This window comes from Aegilops tauschii, chromosome 7 (genome assembly GCF_002575655.3).
Source record: "Aegilops tauschii subsp. strangulata cultivar AL8/78 chromosome 7, Aet v6.0, whole genome shotgun sequence".
NCBI lineage: Eukaryota > Viridiplantae > Streptophyta > Magnoliopsida > Poales > Poaceae > Aegilops > Aegilops tauschii.
The window spans coordinates 628,739,249-628,757,473 of record NC_053041.3 but is presented as its reverse complement, the minus strand read 5'-3'; the positions used below and the strand labels follow the sequence as shown (position 1 = coordinate 628,757,473).

The 18,225-nt window shown below is 47.7% G+C and overlaps 2 protein-coding genes across 3 annotated transcripts; one reads left to right on the top strand and one right to left on the bottom strand.

Moving 5' to 3' along the window:
- Positions 1 to 10,091: 10,091 nt before the first annotated feature.
- On the bottom strand, positions 10,092 to 13,360 carry LOC109772666 (cysteine-rich receptor-like protein kinase 6). Of its 2 annotated transcripts, none has more exons than XM_020331369.4 (7): positions 12,363 to 13,360; positions 11,816 to 11,944; positions 11,592 to 11,737; positions 11,254 to 11,467; positions 10,937 to 11,177; positions 10,691 to 10,832; positions 10,092 to 10,597 (listed from the first exon to the last, which is right to left on the bottom strand). In XM_020331369.4, exons 1-7 carry the CDS (start codon positions 13,216 to 13,218, stop codon positions 10,319 to 10,321), a joined length of 2,007 nt encoding a protein of 668 aa, XP_020186958.1. In that variant the 5' UTR covers positions 13,219 to 13,360; the 3' UTR covers positions 10,092 to 10,318. The 2 variants fall into 2 exon arrangements, with proteins under 2 accessions (XP_020186958.1, XP_020186959.1); XM_020331370.4 differs by having other exon boundaries at positions 11,592 to 11,734; positions 12,363 to 13,359.
- Positions 13,361 to 14,389: 1,029 nt separating this feature from the next.
- On the top strand, positions 14,390 to 18,225 carry LOC109772665 (cysteine-rich receptor-like protein kinase 6). The gene is made up of 7 exons (XM_020331368.4): positions 14,390 to 15,380; positions 16,407 to 16,532; positions 16,644 to 16,783; positions 16,868 to 17,078; positions 17,179 to 17,422; positions 17,501 to 17,648; positions 17,736 to 18,225. The coding sequence occupies exons 1-7, from the start codon at positions 14,549 to 14,551 to the stop codon at positions 17,964 to 17,966; spliced, it is 1,932 nt and encodes a 643-aa protein (XP_020186957.1). The 5' UTR covers positions 14,390 to 14,548; the 3' UTR covers positions 17,967 to 18,225.

Sequence of the window (18,225 nt, the reverse complement as noted above, 5' to 3'; positions counted from 1 at the left end):
CGATTTGTATTATGAGTTATGGGTTTTTGGTGACCGAAGACTGTTCGGAGTCTCGGATGAGATCACGGACATGACGAGGAGTCTCTAAATGGTCGAGAGGTAAAGATTGATATAGGACGATAGTATTCAGACACCGGAATGGTTTCGGAGTGTTTCGGGTATTTTTCGGAGTACCGGGAGGTTACCGGAACCCCCCAGGGGAAGTATTGGGCCACATGGGCCATAGGGGAGAGGCAAGGCGGCCCACAAGGGGGTGGCGCCCCCCCCCCCCTTGGGGAGTCCGAATTGGACAAGGGGAGGGGGCGCGGCCCCCCTTTCCTTCTCCCTCTTCCTCTCCTTCCTCCTTTCCCCCTCCGAAAAAAGGAAGGGGGGCGAATAGGACTAGAAGTCCTAGTAGGACTCCCCCACTTGGGGCACGCCCTAGGCCAGCCTCCTCCCATCTCCTCCTTTATATACGGGGATGGGTGGCACCCCAAAGCACATCAATTGTTCCTTAACCATGTGTGATGCCCCCCTCCACCGTTTACTCCTCCGGTCCTATTGTCGTAGTGCTTAGGTGAAGCCCTACGCGGATCATTTCACCATCACCATCATCATGTTGTCGTGCTGACGAAACTCTCCCTCGACACGTTGCTGGATCAAGAGTTCGAGGGACGTCATGGAGCTGAACGTGTGCTGAACTCGGAGGTGTCGTACGTTCGGTACTTGATCGGTTGAATCGCGAAGACGTTCGACTACATCAACCATGTTAAACTAACGCTTCCGCTTTCATTCTACGAGGGTACGTGGACATACTCTCCCCTTTCATTGCTATGCATCTCCTAGATAGATGTTGCATGAACGTAGGAATTTTTTTTAAATTGCATTCTACGTTCCCCAACAGATTGTGGCCACCTCCACCGTGTGGTCTTCCGGGTGGCCCTCCTGGCGGTGGGTCATCACCTCGGTGTCTGTTATGAGCCGAAGGGCGGCAACTTTGCCGGGATGTAGATCTGCGCCTATTTTATTAGGCTGCTAGCTGATTCTTCGGCCAATCTTCGTCATACTGCCTTCGGCGTGCTGAGCTGGCTTGGGATTTGCCTTCGCCATGTCGATGTGGGGTGCGGAAATTGAGAGATCATGATGCCAATCTCACGAATGAGGTGCATTGTTCTGCAGATGGATGCTAAGCTCCACATGTCACCTGATCTGACTTAGGACGACATCAACGTTTGGATCGACGAGGCCCTCTGGCAATCCTGACATGAGCCGATGTGCAGCCAGCATATTGTCGATGGGCGTCCACATGTCCACCTCATCATATGGATTTGGAGCAGGTTCCTGGTCACGTGAGCGCCTCCTGCGCCTAGACGACGGGAATTTGAGCCACTTGACAAGCTTCGGGTGATGTTGAACTGGATGGTGACTGCGGTTGTCCTGTTGTTCCTGCTGGATTAGCTCCGTCTGATAATCCAGGATTGCCTGTTGTCTGATTAACTGTTTCTCCCTATCAGCAAGAATTTTGTATCGCTGTGCCATCCCAAGGGAGACATTATTGAAATCTTACGGTGCCAAACCGATTGTAGATCCGACATTGCCCTGTGTCGGGTTTTTCCTTCTCTCCATGTTGGTTGGCTGAGGTTCACTAGGCACCGTCTGGTATTGCGTGTTCGCCGGCTGACGTTGTGTTGTGTCAATCCTATTTATGCCATTGGTCACTGTTGCCCTTGCCATCACACGAGGGGGTTGAACTATCGCCGTTGCTCCCTGGGGCGTTGCAGTGACGGTTGTTGCTACTCGAGGAGGAGCTGTTGTAGTGGCAGATGCCCTCACCGCCATTTGAGGGGCCAAATTACGTGGTATGCCTAGTGTTGGTCCGCCTAGAGGGGGAGGAATCGGATTCCGCATTGCGCCCATCGCACTTTATTCTGCACCATCTGTGTTGGTGTGTGTGTCGGTAGTAGTGGCGACTTGGGTGATCGTAGCGTAGGTTGCCGCCAGGCTCCCTCAGAAAGGAGATCCGTTTGCTTCTTTGTTGGAGAAGGATGTGAAGTTTTTGTCTCCAGCATTATTGGGCTGAGATCCGCCCTCAGATTCATCATCAGACCCGGGGAAAATCGAGTGAATCGTCTCCCCGTCATCAGCCATAGGTGAGCCGGAGCCCATTTTGGTGAATTCAACAAAGTGAAAATGACCAGAGTCTAAACTCTCATAGGAGACATCGTGATCTGACTCATTAAAACTTCGTCCTTCGCATCAAGGGTTGGCGTGGTGGTAGATCTTGGACCCGTGAATCCGTCGGTTGATCTGATGAAGAGGTTGATGCCACCAATTGGGATGATCGTGGCAAAGATGATGTTGTTTGTGGTCGGAACCGGTGTCAAGTCATCAAGGACGTAGCTGTAGGTGCCGTAGTTGATGACCTGGCCAACGGCGATAGTGTCGCCGACGCCGGCTCTAGATCCCACCAAGATGTGAACTCCAGATCGAATCGTCCCCATGATGAGCGCCAACTATCATAGGGGTTTCTCTGACAGATCCATAAGGGGGTCCCTACGGATGATCGTGGGGGTGATGGCTGGAAATCCGGGAGCGAGTTTGCACACAAGTTTACCCAGGATCGGTCCTCCTCGATTACAGGGTCCTAGTCCTGCTATAAATCACTATATTGTCGTGAGGCAGAACACAAGTGTACAAGGGTTCCGCCGGTGCTCAAGAGCAAAGAGGCAAGAGATTGTAAGGTTAGATTGTGCCCTTAGGCGTCCCATACTCCTGCTTATATAGGATACCGGGGGTAGGGTTAAAAGGAAAGATACCAAGGTGGTTCCTATTACTTGACATGGACTACACGTCGAGGTTGAATTTGGCTCACTTCAGGCTTCCATCCGTGTGATCTTCTGGAAGGCATCATCCTAGAGCCATCAGGAATCCAGGTGATTCTCTATCACCCAGTAGGATATTTGGGCTATCATACCTGGGCCTTTTCGGAGGGCTCCTGCTTAACAGGGCCGTCCGGTAGGCCAAAAGACCTAGCCAACAAATTCGGCAACCCAATTGGCTCCTCTTTAGTCCCACCTCGTTTACGGGAGGAGGCCACGACGAACTTATAAGGGAGAGATTCCCTCCTCCCTTCAGTCTAGGCTTTTGGGATGGAGTGGGCTCTCTGCTGAATGTTGGGCCGTGTTCATATAAACATCCAGAACATGGGCTGAGTGGAGGGGTTGTTGATGACGCGAGGCCATGGCTTGACGCAGCGGCACCGGGCGATGTCCCTCGTCGGCAGCTTCAGCGGGATCTCATGCAAAATCTCATCTGCAACTAATTCCATCGTATCGTCGGTGGCGGCTAAGTTACCAACCGGGATGGATCACTAACGATCTGGCTGGTTAACTATATCATTACTAGTTATCGTGCAAGTGCAATGCATGTGTTGACAAATAGAGCAAAATTGAAAGTATTAAAAGCATAAGAACTTTAGAGCATAAAATGTGTCGACTCATTGGAGAATAAATACATACATGACATCAAGGACATCTAAGGCTAAGTACAAATTCTAGAAAGTCCAGTACTTACAAGTGGTAATCTCATCTCGTCTTGCTTTTGGAGAAAGTTAATTTCCGAACCCCCTTTTCAAACCAGATAGCATGCTGTGTGTTGTCACTAAATGATCACAAACAACATCATCTGCAATACTCTAGTACAACTTGAATTGGCTTATTATTTTTGTCTTGAATCTCAAGTGTTTTGTCATTGTGGTTACAAAAGGATTGGTGCAAAGAAAGGACCAAGGGGACTTTTTCTTTCGACAGCCAAAAGGGCATGGTCTTGCTTATTATCTTTCAAAATTGACTATTGATATACAAATGTATCCTTGATAATCCAAATATAAAACAAACAACTTTTTGATTGAATTGTTCATCACACGACCTAGGATTAACCCTAGAGCCTCATACAATGAAACAAATACAAGTTGGATAGTTGACCTAGCCAATAAATGACTATTACACCATCGACTAACAAAAACAAATAAATACACCAAAAGCTAGCCACCATTGAACTATTTCTTGGATTTGGTCCTAGAAGAGAAATGGCCATGCATGATGACCAGAGTTTTGCACCAAGTTAAGATACTCTGATGATATGATCGCCTTCTTGTACTGATCTTAATTCAAGACTACTCCTTGTATATCTATCCATTTACTAATGCCTAGTCTGGAATCTCAGACATGAAACCTGTCAAATGCCTAAATATCATAGTTTTAAATAGCCGGCTATAGCCCCGCTATAGCTCCACTATAGTTGTTTGAGGGTGTTGCTGCTAAATGATTTCATGTACAATTTGCCGCTATAGCCCCGCTATAGCCCGTTACAGCCCAGCTATAGCTGTTTTTAAGGGTTGCCGGTAAATGCCATAGCCCGCTATTTAAAACATTGCTAAATATACATTTCTTTGTTCAATCAGATATCCAATCAAGAACAAGTGAACTTAATTTTGTGTTGTCATGGTAGCAAATCATTCAACGAAATGTTTACGAGCACACAGATGAGAGATAAACAATAATAAAAGAATAAAGTACCAAAGTAGTACTCCCTCCGATTCATGCATAATTCTTGTGAGCAGTTCAAAATTTAAACTAAAACCATGACAAGAATTATGGAGAGGACACAGTCGAGATGTATTGTCCTCCCATCTATAGCAACAAGAGCCAAAATCAACGATGTTATACCCCCCCCCCCCCTCTTCAATGTTTGGAAGTTGACATATTCCCCTTGTGTTTGGCATTCGTTTTGGAAACATCACACTTTAATATACAACTTCACATTGTGTAAGCTATATATATGTGAACCAAGATCAAGATTCAAAAAGCTTTATGCTAGATTTGTAATAAACCATTCACCTTTTATTATAATTCGGAAAATATTTAGTTCATATGATTACCTTGCTTGAAGAAAAGCTTGCAAATTTAAGACCTGCTACTGCTATCCACTCTTTCTTCACTTCACATAGTCAAAATTCATTTCAGAAACATGAAATACCTTTATAAGGATGTAGTCATTAGTATCAAAAGCCCTTGTATGCTTTGCAGGCAAAGGCTAAATTAAAGATATTGTCGATGTGCAAGAAACATAAATTAAACATGTGATTGTCGTGCATGCCTTGCAGGGAAAGGCTACACAATATCAAGTTCGACATATTAGATCGGTTCAAGATAATTTTAAGCCCTTGTATCGATGGTCATAGAGTTTCATGTTACATCGAGATAATTATTTGCAAAATTGATATCCCATGCAACAAAAATCACGAATATTAGTCCAGTACTAATGTTATCCCCTGATTTTCTAGAGTCCAGAGTATTATTAATACATGTTGTCGATGTGGAAGAAACATAAATTTAACATGTGATTGTCGTGCATGCTTTACAAGGCAAATATTGCACAATATCAAATTAGACATATTAGATCAGTTCAAGAGAATTTTAAGCCCTTGTATCGACGGTCATAAGTTTCATGTTACCACTCATTTTGAACCCATTTCGATCATTTGGATCGTGCCGCCATCAAGGTTTTGGTTATCGAATTGGGCTAAGTATCACTTTATTGACCAAGTTTGCAAATGTTGACTCAGGTAGTCACTCCCCCAGCTCATCACTTCCAGCACTTAGAGCATCTCCAACAGAGGCGCAAAAATATTGAGCGCAAAAATAGTTTTACAGCACCACTGTAGCACTTTTAGCGCGCCGCAGCCAACATTGTTTTTTCACATGCCCAAAAACGCGTGCCCAAAAAAACACGCAATGCAAATTATAAAGCGCGCGTGGTCCGGCGCCCAACATTTGCAGCGTGTGATAGAGCTTTTAAGCGCGTGCGTTAAATTCTTTTGCGCGCGCACTAGGTTGCAGCATCTACTGGAGCGTCTCCAACACCCAAAAAAGACGGTTTTTAGCGCGTGGAGGAGTTTTTGGGTGCCTGTTGGAGATGCTCTTAGCCAAATTTTCAGACCGGTTCCCACACTTGTGTCTCTCTGAACTCGAAAATTTCCTCACTAGTTCCAGCACTTGTCACTCTCACACTCTTGCTCTAGCCTCCTCTCCTCTCTCGCGCCGCCGCATTCGTCGTCGCATCGCCCCTCTTCGACCGCCGCCATCAGCACGCCAGCTCCCCGCCGCATTCGCTGGTACATCTCAACCCCATGGTTCCAGCTCCTTTCATATAGATCTATCGGTAAAATAGCCTTATTTAGGACTGGTTACATATATTCAGTCAAGGGTGTACATAGATCCGTTGGTTTTTTCAAGAACCCCATTGATCCAATTTCTCCAGCAGCGGTTGAGCTTAGTCGTAAAGCAAGAATTTGTAGGAACAATAAAGTGATTACTGATATGGGATTTGCGAACCGTTTCCTCATTAGAACGGACGGTCCTTTACAGATGAACAATGCAGAGGTCATTTTCTGCATAGTGTTTCACTTAAGTGTTGTTTATGTTAGCTGATTTGTTGCATTGCTTAAAGTTTTCTGCATTTCATTTAGCAGCCTGCTCAGGTCCTTTCTGACGAGGGGTCCAATTCGCTGAAGTCGCCTTTCCCTTATGTACACAGCTGAATTTACATTTGTTCTAGATGTGTTACGTGCTAAAATATGATGTGTTATTTGGGCGTGAAAGATGACTGGCATGGATACTGATTTAATTTGATGCATTGCATTTTGCAGTATCCATGTCAGTCATCTCTCACCACACTTAAGAAATATGTGAGTGCTCGCAAGGAGGCATCCCATTTGATGAACTCTTGCTCTGATGTACGCAACTGAATTTACATTGAACTTAGATGTGTTATTTTCTGAAATATGCTTGCTAATTTAAGTTGTTGCATTGCAATTTGCAGTATCCAGGTCTTTCCTATCTCTCAGGACGTATTGTTCAAGATCATTCTAGTACATGCCTCGAAGACAAAGAGAGAGAGAGAGAGTTGAATAAGACTACACACTAATCTCATGCTGAAGAGATTAGCCAACTCAAAGAGAAAGTGGCCACATCGACTCGGTGTATCACTCAGTTGACCGCAGGATGGAATACAAAAATTTCAATAGCCTTTGATGCTGCTTCTGAACTCCAGAAGTTTGTGCCTGATAACTTTATCCCTGAGGCACCTGATGTAGTTGGCTGGGATATCCACAGGATGTTGGTCAAACTGGACACACAAGCCGAAGAACTTCTGCACTTGGCTTAGTTGGCTATACAAGAAGATGGAACTTTAACTGGAATTCAAGATCCTCAGAAATGGTCAGACAAGATTGATCCCGCAGAAGATGACTCTGACCTTGATCCATACGACTATGAAGACAAGGACAGCCCTTACAAGCGTGATCGTGCTAGTTTCCTGTGGGAAGAGTTTGGGATCTCTTTTGAGGATGGCATTTGTTGAATCATCGGCTAAAACTGGTGTTTTATTCTGTGTTGCTAGTTTATGTAGTACTAGTATGTGGAACTGACAGCAAGCTATGCATTGCTGTGTACTGTTTTATCCTGTGTTGCTGGTTTATGTAGTAGTAGTATGTGGAACTGACAGCAAGCTATGCATTGCTGTGTACTGTTTTATTCTGTGTTGCTGGGTGTGTGGAACTAAGAGCTAGCTATATATGAGTTGGCGAAATCTGTGTTTTATATTGTGATTTTCTGGGATTTTTAGTAAGTCATTAGAAGAACGTAATTAAATATAGAAACGACATTGGTAGAACGTACCGCCGAAAAAGATTATAGGGGGCACTAATTATAGTGCCGTGCACGAAAGTAGTTAGGCCGTTATCAAATAGTGCCGTCAGACACACACTTGCCACGTCACCTCTGGTACTGGCGCTCCCGAAATGTGCCGCGCCATTTAGGCCGCGGCGGAACCGAAGTGCCGAGTGTACACAATCCACGATGCAGTTTTCCCTGACGGCTGCTACCATAGTGCTAGCACGGCTTTTAGGCGTTTGCTTTGGCGTTTAAAAATGCTAGCGCCCACTTACGGTGTTGTAGTGCGTCATCTATTGCACAAGAGTGACAATAGATGCCTTTGTTTTAAAAAATCATATTTTTATAACACGGTGGAACTCAAAAAAGAGTTCATTAATCTATTTCATATTTAATGCAGTTCACATGTTCTTTTCAAGCGAATCATCAATCACATATGTCACGTCCGATGTATGAAATCAGATGTCACAGTTTAGAGACTCGAACATGGGAAATTAAGCTTGTGCATTGCATTCATTCATGTGAACAAAGAGAAAATTAGAATCTATTTGTTAAAGATGTCAAAGTTTCGCTTAATTGAACAAATTAGCATTTACATCGTTGTTTTGAATGTTATAAATTTTGACATGACCATTATTGAATATTGGATATTTGAAACACAATTTAAATGTATAGAATATATATAATAATTAAAATATTGAATCAACCACAATATCATAAGAATATTACATGAATAAAAGATGTGTTACAAAAGGGAAAAAGCCTAAACTAAATGAATCTTCCTTACCATAAATATAAGAAATTAAACAAAACACAAAGAAAGAGATTGCCATTGTTAAAATATTGGCCATCACCATTGGTGAGGCCAGGTTATTGTTGAAACTTAACTTAGTGCAATTTGAGGCTAGAGGGTTTAACTATTTGTTCAAAGGCAACAATTAGGCAACCAATGCAGAAAGGGACATTTAATCGAGGCATTTATCATTTGGTCAATCTTACGTAACATGTTTGACAATAGTAGCAATTCCTCTAGTCTAGCTAAGTTCCTATTTAAGCTCACTTTGATTATTGAGTAAGGATTCAATTTTCACATTGATTAGTGAGAATGAATCAGTTAAGTTTAACCTTAACTATGCATCACAGCCCCCCTCAGTTGGCCACCAAATATATTTGCAAAGCCTGCATAATATAATCTGCGAACAAAGCCCACTAGTGAAAAATGCATTTGGCTAATCATTTTGAAGCCCACATGAGGATAATATCATTGAAGTAGCATGGCTATCCAAACCTAGCAAATATCTACCTACCAAGTGATGCTAAAAAATATCTACCAGCCAAGCTATAGAAAACTGAAAAGGAGCCAACACAAGTTATGAGACAGCTTAGAGCATCTACAACCGGACCTCTCAAACCCGCCTCATACGCGCCCGTGCGGGCCGGCCGGCGTCCCGCAACCCTAACCCAACCCCCTCCCCCCTCTCCGCGCCACCAGTCCGAGCCCATCCACCTCCTCCCTCTCCCGCTCTGGCGCTATGTCCACGCTCGGGCACTCCACCATGATCCGGAGCAAGATCACGTACTATGCCATGCTGACGCCGGAGCGGCGCTACGAGATCCAGCAGCAGATCCGGGTGAGGGAAGCCGCGCGTGCCGCCCGCATCGCTGCCGGGCTGCCTACGGACTCGCCGGAGCTGGCTTCGATGGAGGCGGAGGAGGCGGAGGAGCCAGACCAGTAGGTGCCGGCCTTCAACATTGAGCAGGCGGAGGCAGAGTTCGCCGTCGCCCAGTCCGACAAGATGGCCGAGCAGCAGGCCATCCTGGAGTCCATCTGGGATGAGGCCTATGTGGAGGCCAACCGGGCGTTCCTCCGGCGGCAGCAGGAGAAGACCGACGCGCTCTTCGCCGAGATCGACGCGGAGATAGAGGCGGAGGAGGCCGGAGTGGAGCAGCCAGAGGTGCCGGAGGAGCCGGGGCTGCAGCTACCGCCCATGCTGCCGAAGCCGGGCATGGAGATCGTGGTGATCTCCGACGAGGAGTAGCTATGATTGATATAGTACGTAGGTTCTATTTCCTTTTGCATGCCTTTGTATGAATATAAGAATCCACTATGAGATGTTCGGATGTAACAAATGAAATTTGAGGTGTGCCCTCACACTGCCCGTGGACGCGCACATCCGCGGGCGTTTGAGGGGCCGGATTTGCCATATGTGGCTGTAGATGCTCTTACTAGCCTAGTGGCATCAGGAGTCACTGCCTAAGGTGGCAGCACAAGGAGCATCTAAACACTGCTTAAAAGGATCAATCAGCCGATGCTCAAGCATGACACCAAGAACATTGTTACGAGAACAGCTAGGAGGAGGAGAGACTATCCACAAGAAGAAAGTTCACCAAAATCCACAAGAACAAGCTTCGGGGGATACTATATATGTAAGAAGTACAAGAGGAGAAGCTAGAAAGCAAGAATATCATATGTTCTTATTAGAAGTTAAAGGGTAGAGAGAAAGAGGAGATAAATATAATAGGAACGAGAAAATAGAACTTCAGACCAAAAGCCACTTGAGTTGCAACACATATTAGGAGGAAATACATGAAGGAGAATTTATGGCTCAGTAAATAGGCTGATCTTCGGGACCATCGCTCATTCGAACGGTGGGCGTCATACCAAAACCCTTTCCGGAGGCCGGCTTTGATGGGGCACCGAGAGACACCATGTCGCTTCCAAGCATCATGCCCACCTCCGACATCACCGGCCGGTCCACCGGGTTCTCCTGGACGCACAGGAGCCCAACCTGGATGCACCTCATCACATCGCTCTCTGAGAAGCTGTTGTCCATGCTTTGGTCCATCCTCTCCAACACCGTTCCGGACGTCCAATGCTCCCATATCTGGACGTATGCACGATGAATTTGCAGTTAAACCATGAGCCAAGCTGCACTGTGGTACTACTTCTTGAGATATCGCTTAGCAATGGAGCATACCATGGTCAAGAGATCGTCAGATTGCGTGGTGTCATTGTTCTTCCTCCCCGTCACGATCTCTAGAACCATGACCCCGAAGCTGAACACATCCGATTTCACAGAGTAGTTCCCGCGCATAATGTACTCCGGTGCCATGTATCCGCTGAAACAACGTCAGTAGTCATGAATTGATAATTACCCTCAATTTTCCGACATGAGTCGCCCTTCAGCTATAAAAGAAATGAACACTTGTAGTACTGTACTTACTATGTGCCGATGACACGGTTGGTGATGCCCTGCGTCTGGCCTCGCTCAAAGAGCCTGGCGAGGCCAAAGTCCGATATCTTGGGGTTCATGTCGACATCGAGAAGGACGTTGCTGGCTTTGAGATCACGATGGACTACTTTGAGCTGGGAGTCCTCATGGAGGTATTGCAGGCCTCGGGCGATCCCGCGTATGATCCTTAGCCTCTGTCCCCAGTCAAGCTTCTCTCGTTTCTTCTCAATGTCTGATGTTCACTCATAGTGTTTAGAAAGTGTGTATCTGGGTTGCAATTCTGGGTTTCTGATCGATCAAAACATTACCTATGAATAGGATCTGGTCGAGGCTCCTGTTGGGGACGAACTCGTACACGAGCAGCCGCTCCTGCTGCTCCAGGCAGACGCCAAGAAGCCTGACAAGATTCTTATGCTTGAGCTTTGCGACCAGGGCCAGCTCGTTCTTCAGCTCATCCACTCCTTGCGTGGAGCCCTTGGACAGCCTCTTCACCGCGATCTCTTCGCCGTCTGGAAGAGTACCCTACGCGCACCAAATTGGGCCAAACGTAAGTTGTACTGTTCTGCTGCATGTAAAACATATTTTTTGACAACTGTACCGTAGGGGAAGCCCCTACGGTGTGATTATGCTTTGCAGTTTCTTCAACCTTGTACACTGCGCCAAACCCGCCTTCGCCGAGCTTGTTGTTCTCCGCAAAGTCTCCGGTCGCGGCTCGCAGAGTTGAAACGTCCATCAGCATCGAGTCTACACTCTCGTTGTCCTCGGCTTCCCTGGAGTAACGGTTGGGGTCTGCTGAACGAAAACACTATCAGTTTGCATATTTAAGTGAAAAATTTATCGCGTAAATTGGAGAGGATATGACATATATACATGGTTGCTTCACTTGTACCGCTGACCGTTGCCTCCTCCTCCAGATGAAGAAGATAGCGATAAGGTTTGCGGCTGCTAGAGCAGCCAGCCCAATTATAAGAACCATGCCAGGAACGCTGTATTTTCTCCCTGTGAATGTAACCAATCCAATGCATGTGAAAATAAATAAATGTGACCTCAGCTGATTGCAATAAAATTGAACAATGTAATACAGGGTATTTCGACCACAGGGCAACAAAATTTAGAATATCCGAACTGATTCATGGCTTATCGAATCTCCTTGCCCGTTTTTCAAATTGTCTAAGTTACACCCTCATTATATTAGGTAGGTATCAAACTGTCCAAGCTCGGTTTTGAGATAGGCTTGGGCTTGGCTGCTGGGCACGGGTTTTCTAAAGTTGGGCCTAAAGGCCATTCCGACTGGAGAAATCGATGCCGTTTCTACTCTTCGCTCGATTGCCTAAAAAAAAACTGTTCGCTCGATCTATACGATTGCGAACGTGTCACACTCACCGCACAAAGGTTTATAAAAGACGCTTTGACTCACCTTCTCCGACCGCCGGGAGCGGCGTCACAGCACTGGGCACCAGAGCCGGCGCGGGCGCCGGTGCTGGCGTGGGCGACGGTGCCGGTGCCGGCGACGGATCTCCAGAACCGGCCGCTACGCGCACCATCACCGGGCCATCAAGGAAGGGTCTGCTCTCGTACCGGATGCCGCACCTGATCCCAAGAACCCTCGCCCCGACGCTGTACAGCGGCCTCCCCATCGCCTGGATCGTGCTGGCGAGGCAATCCCCGCACCGCGCCCGCGTGAGGTCCGGCGTGCACTGCGCCCAGCTGTACATCTCGGGGAACTCCTGGTCCAAGGAGACCACTCCGGACGCGTACAGCCGCGACCCGGAGGAGTTGTACGCGGCGTAGTCCGCCGTGGCGTTCAGCAGCGCCGCCACGACGCGGTCGAACCGGGCCGGCTCATCCGTGGCGTTAGCGCTGTAGGGTAGTTTGAACGCTGAGCTGAACGCGGTGTCGTCGGAGGCGCTCAGCTGGAGGTTGGAGTAGTGGAGGAAGCAGGTGTCGTAGTACATGGTGGCCTCCTTGCTGTAGGCGCACGCGCTGGGAAGGTCCTGGAACCCTTGCGAGAGGCAGCCGGAGCAGGAGGTGGCGTTGGCGTCCCCGCGGCAGAGCGCGAGGGCCCACACCTGGCCGGCGTGCGCCGTGGCGTAGAGGCCCGGGGACGTGGAGGCGTTCCTGGGCAGAGTGGCAGCCATGGAGTTGATGCTCGCGAGGTACGTGCTGTCGTTGGCCGCGAAGCTGCCCGTGCTGCCGCAGACCGGCCACGGGTATCCAGCGGCTCGGGGCGCAACAACGAGTAGGGCGACGATGGCCACGAACATGACGGCCATGCCCGCCTCTGTGTGTGTGGGTCGATATGATGGTATGGGTGGAATGAAGACGAAGGTGCATGGGAGGCAGATTTTGTAGATTGGACTAACTAAGCTAGCTAGCTAACGTTTGACCCGTCTGACACGGCAAGTGCCTGTATATGACTGACGACACGACTCATTCTTTTGTCACTCGGAACTAAGACTCGTTTGTTAATTTCATTTCCTCCAGTGGGCAACTGTGAACCCAGCCAATAGAAAAACAAATATTTTCTCTATTTCGCTAGAAAATAGTATTTTCAAGTTTCAAAACTTTTCTAAAAAAATCCGTTTGTTAATTTCATTTCCTCCAGTGGGTACGCGGCACCGGCCCGGGGCGGCATGGCGGGTGGTGCGCGCCGGCGGCCTTCCTGGCCGGCGGGTGGCTCTGCCTGGCTGCCTCGGCTTGGTCTTCGTGGGCGGGGTGGTTGGTGTTTGGGGATCTGCCCTGCCGGGCCGCTGGTGTCTCGGTTGGGGCAGGAAGGCAGGGTACACCTTGTTGTGTTGCAACGACGTGGCTGCTGCGGTTCTGCAGGCGGTGAGGAGTGGCGGTGGCAACCTCCTTCTCCTGGATGTGTGCCGACGGCAGGTGCGGATCTAGGGTTCATATGCTCGGGCGGGCCAGGTATGGGCCTGGGGTGGATCGAAGCTTGTGCTTCGTGTAGAAGAGGTTGGGCTTGGCCCGGTATGTGCTCGTGTTCTCCTCGCGGGTATGGTGCTCTGTAGTGGTGGTCATGTTATCGTTGCGTCGATACGCGGATCGGCGCCGGTGACCACGGACATGGCGTCGTGTGAGCTCGCCTGACCAATGGATCAAGGTTGGCTCGCAGGCGGCCGTCGGCGGTCTCGGAGTTGTGTATTTTTTGTAAACACAGTACAAACACAAGCACTCATATATACGCTATAACTAATTTGTACTACGGTAGTTCTCCCTTGGCCCGAAGAGAAACGGGACGGAGGGAGTAACTATGTGGGCCTGTCGTGGTGGACGAGTGAAAGTTGATCGGTCATCTACGAAACAGACTAGTGAGCGTGAGGGTAACGACTAACGAGTAACAGACTTAAATTCGGACGTACGTGGAAAAAAATGGCCGGGCTGCTATCACCAGTCACCGGTCTCCAAATGCTGCTATCGCGGTAGTGCGTGCACCACGGGCAACGACCAACGACTTACATTTTAGATTTCAATGGCGACCGATCGTCCATTGGTATCTACTAGCAAAGTAGTAGCAAGCTAAGGATGGCATACTAAAGCTACTAGTACAAATTAAAGCTACGTACCACTCCAACCTCGCCTTCCACGTTCCACACCATGGCTGGCCGTCTCCTCCTGTTCGTGGTGGTTGTCGCCCTGGCGCTGCTTGCCTCGCCGCGCGGCGCCGTGGGAGTATACCCGTGGATAAATTGCCGCGACAACGGCATCCTGGCGGACAGCGGTTACAAGGCGAGCCTCAAGCTCCTGGCCGCCACCATGCCGAAGAACGCCTCCATGTCCCCGGGTCTCTTCGCCACCACGCAGGCCGGCGTCACCCCGGAGCAGGTCTGGGCTCTCGCGCTCTGCCGCGGCGATGCCACCGCCTCCTACTGCTCCAGCTGCCTCACCCAGGCATTCCAGGACCTCAACACCTCGTGCGACAAAAAGGCCGCCACCATCTACTTCGACTCCTGCTTGCTTACCTACACCAACATCCACTTCCGTGCCGCCGACGACATCAAGTACAGCCCGTATTTCACAATCCGCAACAATGCTAACGCCACGGCGGAGCCGGCGCGGTTCCAGCGCGTCGTGGCGGCGCTCATGAACGCCACCGCCAGCAGCGCCGCCTTCAACTCCTCCACGCGCCTCTACGCGTCTGGGCAGGCCTACTTTGACAAGGAGCTTCCCGAGGTGTACAGCTGGGCGCAGTGCACGCCGGACTTGTCGCCGGACCGCTGCTGGAGCTGCCTCGTCCGAGTCATGAGGGAGTTACCCACCTTATTCACAGACGCCATCGGAGCCAGGGTTCTCGGGATCAGGTGTAGCATCAGGTATGAAACCCAGCCCTTCTTCAATGGCTCTGCCACGGTACGGCTGTCGTCGGCAACATCAGCCACAGGGCCGGCGCCGAACGTGCTGCTTAATAATTTGGCGGCGACTGCACAAGGTGAGTATAAGCTAGCGTACTACTAACATCAATTAATTTGAAGCCTTATGTTTTACAACATGCATGGAACAATTGGAAATGAAGTTGATTCACTAATTACAGTGTTAACTCACAATAGTATCTTTGATTCTTGTTAGTATTGTTTACATTCTTTAATTATACTTCCTCCGTCTAAGTGTGTAAGTCATTTTACGTTGTGCACCGTGACCAAGACAGAGAGAAAAACGAGAAAACTTAATGTATTTTTGCTAATTAATAGCATTGCATGCAATGAACTAACCACTGCATGTCATGTTTGCTAGTCTCAAGTCATTAAAAGCATGCACAACCCACATTTCTTATTGTTGATATGTCACAAAACAAAAAACAAGGAGGGAATTAATGTACCATTTCTTACACACCTAGACGGAGGGAGTACCGGCATCCGCATAACCTAACAGTTCTCACGTCTAAATATAGCCGAAGTATACGTACACAGAAATATGTCATGCATGCGAAATGTATGAAACTAAATGTAGACCAACTTATTTTGTTTTTCAAACCAAATGTCATATCTATTACTATTATTATTATTATTATTATTATTATTATTATTATTATTATTATTATTATTATTATTCCCTCCATCTTAAATTAGTTAACTCAGATGTTTCTAGATACACATGTATCTAGACATTAAAACACATCTAGATACATGCGTATACCTAAAAAAAACCGAGTCAACTAATTTGGAATGGAGGTATTACTAACTGGAGGCTCCATGCGAGGCTGCATGTTCTTCCACGTCGTCACAATTGTTTGGACGGTTATATTTTAATTTTAAAACTATGATTAGATAAGAGGAATTAAAGTTCACACACCTAGTAAATCCTAGGCTGTATTGTATATTATCCATCTAAGAAATGTTGCGTTTTGTTTTCTTCTGAGTTCTTTTACTCAACATGATCTATGTTTTGTTTACTTCAAGCTTGTCGACTAATCTGAGACATTGACATTTTTGTTTCTGTTGCACTGGTAAATTCACAGGAAGAAAGTACAGAGTTCCTATCATGGTTCCTATAATTCTATTGCCTCTCATAGCAGCCATAAGCCTGGTCGCATACTTCATTTTCTTGAGGAGGCAAGGGCCACTGACAGCAGAAAAGCAGCCATGTATGTCACGCCGATTCTCCAGTTTAGAGCGTGAAAAACTTGCTGAAAGCGATCCCTACAATTAATTCCGTATATGCTTATTGTCATAGTGACATATTGGTATATACACAGACCGCGGCTATTCCGCTGAAGCCCATGACATTGAGAGTGTAGACTCGATGATGATCGACATTTCAACACTACGAGCTGCGACCGGTGATTTTGCCGAGAGCAACAAGCTTGGGGAAGGCGGATTTGGTGCGGTGTACAAGGTACCGATGGAGCAACCAACGGATAAGCAGTTCTGCGTTAGAAAAATTGGACCTTATGCATAGATGTTCTGGTTCGGTTTGCAGGGCACGCTCCCAGACGGCGAGGAAATAGCAGTGAAGAGGATGTCCAATAGCTCAACACAAGGAGTGGAGGAGCTGAAGAATGAGCTGGCTTTGGTTGCGAAGCTCAGTCACAAGAACCTTGTCAGGCTCATTGGTGTTTGTCTGGAGCAGCAGGAGAGGCTGCTAGTGTACGAGTTTGTTCCTAACCGGAGCCTCGACCTCATCCTCTTTGGTACGTACTAGTAGCTGAACTCGATTTTTCCTTGAATTAATTAATTCTCCTGCAAATTAAGGCAGATATATTTGATCTGATGATCTCTCTGCTAAAATAGCCCAAGATGCCGCGAAGCGCGAGCAGCTTGATTGGACGAAGAGGTACAAGATCATAGACGGAATCGCTCGAGGCCTACAATACCTCCATGAAGACTCCCAGCTCAAAGTAGTCCATCGTGATCTGAAAGCGAGCAACATCCTGCTTGACATGAAAACGAGCCCCAAGATCTCAGACTTCGGCCTCGCCAAGATCTTCGGGCGTGACCAGACACAAGGCGTCACCAACCGCGTCGTCGGCACACAGTCAGTGCAATACGGTTTGGTATCGTACTCAGCTATTGCAACCATGATCATAATTAGTTGCGCTGATTCATGTTTCAGTGGATACATGGCGCCAGAGTATATGATGCGCGGGAACTACTCGGTGAAATCGGACGCATTCAGCTTTGGGGTTATGGTCCTCGAGATCGTGACAGGGAGGAAGAACACTGACGATGGCTCCCGGCAATCTGAAGATCTCTTGACCAAGGTATGCAACATTCGCTTGTCGTATTTTTTCCAAGAGGAGAGCAATGCTCTCCGCCGTATGTGTATTCAAAGTAAACTGTGCATGCAGGTGTGGGAGCACTGGACGACCGGGACAGTGATGAAAGTGGTAGACCCGTGCATGAACGGCAGCTTCTCGGAGAAAGAGGTGCTCAAGTGTGTTCACATAGGGCTTCTCTGCGTGCAGGGCAATCCTGTGGACCGGCCGACGATGTCGGCGGTGGTCATCATGCTTGGCAGCGAGACATTCACTCTCCATGCGCTGTCCAAGCCAAGGAGGAACGGTGCAGGTGCAGACTAGTACAATGCATCGATCATCTCAGTTTTAGTATACAGTATATACAACAATTGGCCAGGACCGGCACCATCTTTTCTGGTCAGGAGTTTGCCAGTATCTCCTTTCAATATTGCCCGCGTGTAGAAAATTATGAACTTGCAAAAAGCTAGCCCGTATGTCTCCTTCCTCGGTTTGGATGGATGATTCCAGGTTACCATTGTACCTCTTTTATGTAATGATGATGCTACTGTTATTGAAATTTTATAAAGAGATGCTTTGTGAA